Source organism: Nelumbo nucifera, chromosome 2 (genome assembly GCF_055504915.1).
Source record: "Nelumbo nucifera cultivar China Antique chromosome 2, China Antique-T2T, whole genome shotgun sequence".
Classification (NCBI taxonomy): Eukaryota; Viridiplantae; Streptophyta; class Magnoliopsida; order Proteales; family Nelumbonaceae; genus Nelumbo; species Nelumbo nucifera.
This window is the reverse complement of record NC_142650.1, coordinates 2,652,609-2,656,932: the sequence shown is the minus strand read 5'-3', so window position 1 is coordinate 2,656,932 and position 4,324 is coordinate 2,652,609. Positions and strand designations below refer to the sequence as shown.

Genomic DNA, 4,324 nt, shown 5'->3' with positions numbered 1-4,324 from the left:
ACCAAACTGGGCCTAAATAAATAATGGGTTGATCACATTATTCAAATATTCAATCACAAACTCTACCATTGCTTGGTGCAGTTGAGCAGTTCAGCCTGAGAATGCAGGTTGCAGTTTGAGAGTGCTCACTGGTCAGAATCCTATCGACACCCCAAAATAATAGAGGCCTTCTTCCCATGGAAATGGACAAAATAGTAACATAACCAATGCCCAGATCATGGGCTTCATTAACAATCACTACATCAGTTGATTGCATCGCATCACTGGCAACAAGGTGCTCAAAAGGCTACTACGTTATCATAGTTCTGAAACCCGTAATCTTTCCTCACCATAACTAGTAGTAATAAGCTCCAATTTTTTGCTCCTTTTAACACATCATTTTTAAGAGAAAGTACCAATTCAAAGTTTCCGCTTACTGGTATCTTCTCATATTACCATTAAAAAGCAGAAGGTTCCAACAATGGTGAATAGAAAGTAAGGGAATAAATTGAAAGATTCGAGGCCAAGGCATTGCTCTTTTAGTTATTAATTTGCATAATGGAACTCCTTGGAGGAGCACCATTTATTAGAAAATTACAAGTATCTATGGCAGCTTAAAATTAAAATGCAGCAGCTTGTACACCTTTACAGTTTTCCCACCACCTGATACACAAGTCACAACTAGTCTCTCTGTCTCTCTCCGCAGTTGTTCAAAGTATGTTACAAAGGTGAACGGGAAGAAAAAAAAAGGAAAGAAATTAAAAATGAAATAAAGAAACAAAAAAGCCTGGTTTTTGTTTTCTGTGGATTCTCTCTCTCTCTCTCTATATATATATATTATATTATATTATATTATATATATATTTTCTGTTTACACACACGACCGCCATATCCTTCCCTCCAACGAAATAACAATGATAGAGATATCATCATGGTACCGCCGACGATCCCCCTGTGGTATTTCTAGCAACTCATGAAAGTCCATACCTGCAATTTGTGCATTATATATAAATAATCAAGTCAAATCTAGTTTGCTTTCTCAGTCATTTTTCTTACTTGTCTTGTTTTAATCTGTTGGTTTTGATTGAAACTTGAAACATGGAACTTACCAGCTTTCTTTGCTGCACGAAATAGGACTTCTTCAACAAGGTGTTGTGCGGGATCCCCTTCGGGCCATGAAGCAATGAAAAGTTCAACTTCAGACACAGCCTCTTCATTGGTGAAGTATTGGTAGAGTCCATCGGATGACAGTATCAAAAACCTGTCTTTAGGGCCCACTCTATGGTGATAGAGAGATGGGGAACAGGTGATGTATGGGGAAGTTCCTACATAGTCAATTCTGAACATCTCCAGAAGTGCATTGTTCCATTTGGGCTGCAGAAACCCAGAGAAGTCGTGTATCAGAAATGATATAAAAAAAAAAAAACAACACATCTAACCAAACGAGACGTGTAGAAAAGAACAGCATTTTCAAACTCTGCCTGATCTTGGAATTTCTTTTGAATCGACATCAAGATCTTTTAACAACAACTAATTTCTCTATTTTACAGAAGCGCCAATTCAGGGCAGGAATAACCATCTTCATGCTGTGCATCTATTTCAAAAATTACGGAGTTCATGGTTGGTCTGGACCAAATTTCAGTGAAGTGATTCCTGTCCTACCTAAAGCAAAGATCCATCACATTGTTGTGGTCTACTATTGAAGTTATAACTATACCTAACAATGTTAATAGTAGTATTTTATACAATAAGGAGTTTTTTTCAATTTTGGCAGAAAGAGGACCACAACCATAGGAGAAATGGTGAAATAGAACCAGATTTAATGGGCATTCGTTTGATCAATTATGTGTGTGATGCAAATGTGAATTATCAAAAAAAGAAAATACCTGTTTCAGAAAGCCAGCGCCAAAAGCCCGTGTGACCTTCAAGGAACCTTTCACGCGGTCATTTGTGACAGCAGAAGCATCATCTGGGTGTTCGTTCTTTATTCTCTGGACTTCCTGAAATACAACATAAAACAAAGGTCATATATTGCTGCTGAATCCGCAACTCCAGATCCACGGAAGCCTATCAATCATCCATCCTATAGAGGAGATTCCAGACTGTGTATTGTGTATGGTTGAGAGAGGCTTGAAATCTTTGTTTGATTCTTTTGTTCTTTCTTTCTTTCTTTCTTTTCGATAGGAAGGTTGTAGGACTTTACCTCCTCGATAGAAGTACTGTGGTCGATAGTGAGCTGAAAGGCAGCTAAGTTGGATAATGTGTCGAATCGATCACCACCAGATGCTTCAAGATCATACAGAGTTTCCTCATTGATCCGTTCCAAGTCCTGCCGGGCTTTTCCTAGCCAAAGGTCGGGCTCTGCTTTATGAGCTAATACCGCTCGACTATCACCCACATTCATCAAGTAGACATCTTCTCCTTTCATTAACATTACCAGAACACATGAACCCATCAGAGCCAGCTCCGGATTTTCCATTACCATCTTATCCGCGATATCTAAATAGGCTTCCTCCGTCTTTCTCAAAGCTTGAGAAAGAGCTTTTAAGACGTCCGAGTGATTAATAGCCGCCTCCGCCGATCCCTGTGAATTAGAACGACTCAACTGTTCCTTGAGCTTCCGATCAAGCTCCAACCTCTCTCTGTCCCATTCACACTTCCACCTCCTCTGACTCTCCTCCCATTTCTTCGCTGCCCCTTTATACCTGTTCTTCGAGTTCCTACGACGACTTCTCTTGGGATTCGAATTAGCATCTTCAACACCAGACGGAGACGGATAATTTTCCGGCTCCACACAGTGAGAGCAACCAGCAGCCGTTCGATCGCATACCCTACCCTGATCAGACTCGTCGGATGTGGATGTATGAGAGGTAGCCGTAGCATCCTTTTCCACATTAGGACCCGTGGCTACGGGAGTGGGGGAGGCGGGGGTGATGGTGGAAGGAGATTCATACTTGTCATCCCATAATAACCCCTTGAGCTCCTTGTGCACAGCAGAATAGAGATTAGAGAGAAGATAATCGGGCGCATCAGGGCCATTGAATCCATCATAAATCCCGACGAAAACCCACCCGTGTTCCTCGGAGATCACAACATGGACTCGATCTTCCCCGGCTTTCCCTTGAGCCCATTGAAGATTCTGGCTTTCGAAAGAATAGTCGTCATCCAAGCTCCCTTCGCTGCTCAAATTTGTGCTACTGACGGTGAGGTTCTCCCCGTTCTTCTCCGACCCAACAACCCAATCAGATTCTTTGACGGAGACGACCCCTTTGACCGGGGCAACCACGGAGTTCTGACCACGACTGATGGTCTTTGCGATGGCCTGCCGGAGAACCTGAATCAGAGACCCCTTTTTGAATCTTGGTCTAAACGCATAACCCCCATGAGAGAAGCTCCTCTGAAACTGATCAGACCCCTTATCCAGAGGACCTGAAAACAAGCCACGCTCAAGAGGTCCAGACATAAAGCCTCTCTCGATCGGACCAGATAAAAATCCCCTATCAAGGGGACCGGAACCCATAACTCCCCCGAAATTTCCGGACAATGGGCCAGAATTCATGAGATAGCGAGGAATAGGTTGCAGGGGAATGAAAGCAAAGGAGGTAGAGCTTTCAAAAGCGGCAGCTCGATCAAGACTGTTATAGGAATAGAGATCAACAAAAGCTGTAGAGAGAGGGGTAGACGTGTTAGCACTTACAGAAGCGCCAGAGATGGATCGAAAGGTGGTGGTCTCCTCGGAGTAAACCTTGGAGGAGGAGAGACGAGAGGGATCGGGGCGAACGTAGCAGAAGGAGTGACCAAGACCTTCATCGAGAGGCTCGGCTATGTCATGACCGCGGCGAACTCCACCGGCGCCGAGGAAGCAGGAGGTGCCAAGCTTCCCGCAACCGTTACCCATGGAAGATAACCGAGAGATAGAGAATTTCGGGCGTTACAATCCCCAGAATCGATATATCATTGCCGATATTTAGTGTCCGCTTTTTCTTGATGTACCTTTTATCTTTTATGGTTTAAGAAGAGGAGAGAAGCAAACAGCTCTTAATTCAAATAATAACTAATAAGAGAGAGAAAGAGAAAGAAATGTGGAGGAGGAGGAGGATTGAGGAAGAAGAAAGAGGAAAAAGGAGGAAGAGATGAAGAAGCCAAGAAGGGGGCGAAGGAAAGGCGTTGACTTTTGGGTATGGGTTTTGAAAAGAAATTAAAAAAAGTTGATTTTTTTTTGTTGAGAATTAAGACTTTGAGAGTTGAGACTTGAGAGAGAGAGGAAAGGGGGAGGGGGGCTGGTTTGGCTTTGTGGGGAGGCGTTGACTAACTACTAAATATATAAGAATATGAATATGAAGGC

At 42.9% G+C, this 4,324-nt stretch overlaps 1 protein-coding gene across 1 annotated transcript; it reads right to left on the bottom strand.

The window, feature by feature from the left end:
- Window positions 1-487: 487 nt before the first annotated feature.
- Window positions 488-4,068, bottom strand: LOC104594549 (putative protein phosphatase 2C 4). Its single transcript, XM_010254881.3, has 4 exons — window positions 2,183-4,068; window positions 1,866-1,979; window positions 1,089-1,353; window positions 488-966 (listed from the first exon to the last, which is right to left on the bottom strand). The coding sequence occupies exons 1-4, from the start codon at window positions 3,875-3,877 to the stop codon at window positions 851-853; spliced, it is 2,190 nt and encodes a 729-aa protein (XP_010253183.1). The 5' UTR covers window positions 3,878-4,068; the 3' UTR covers window positions 488-850.
- Between the last annotated feature and the right edge of the window lie 256 nt (window positions 4,069-4,324).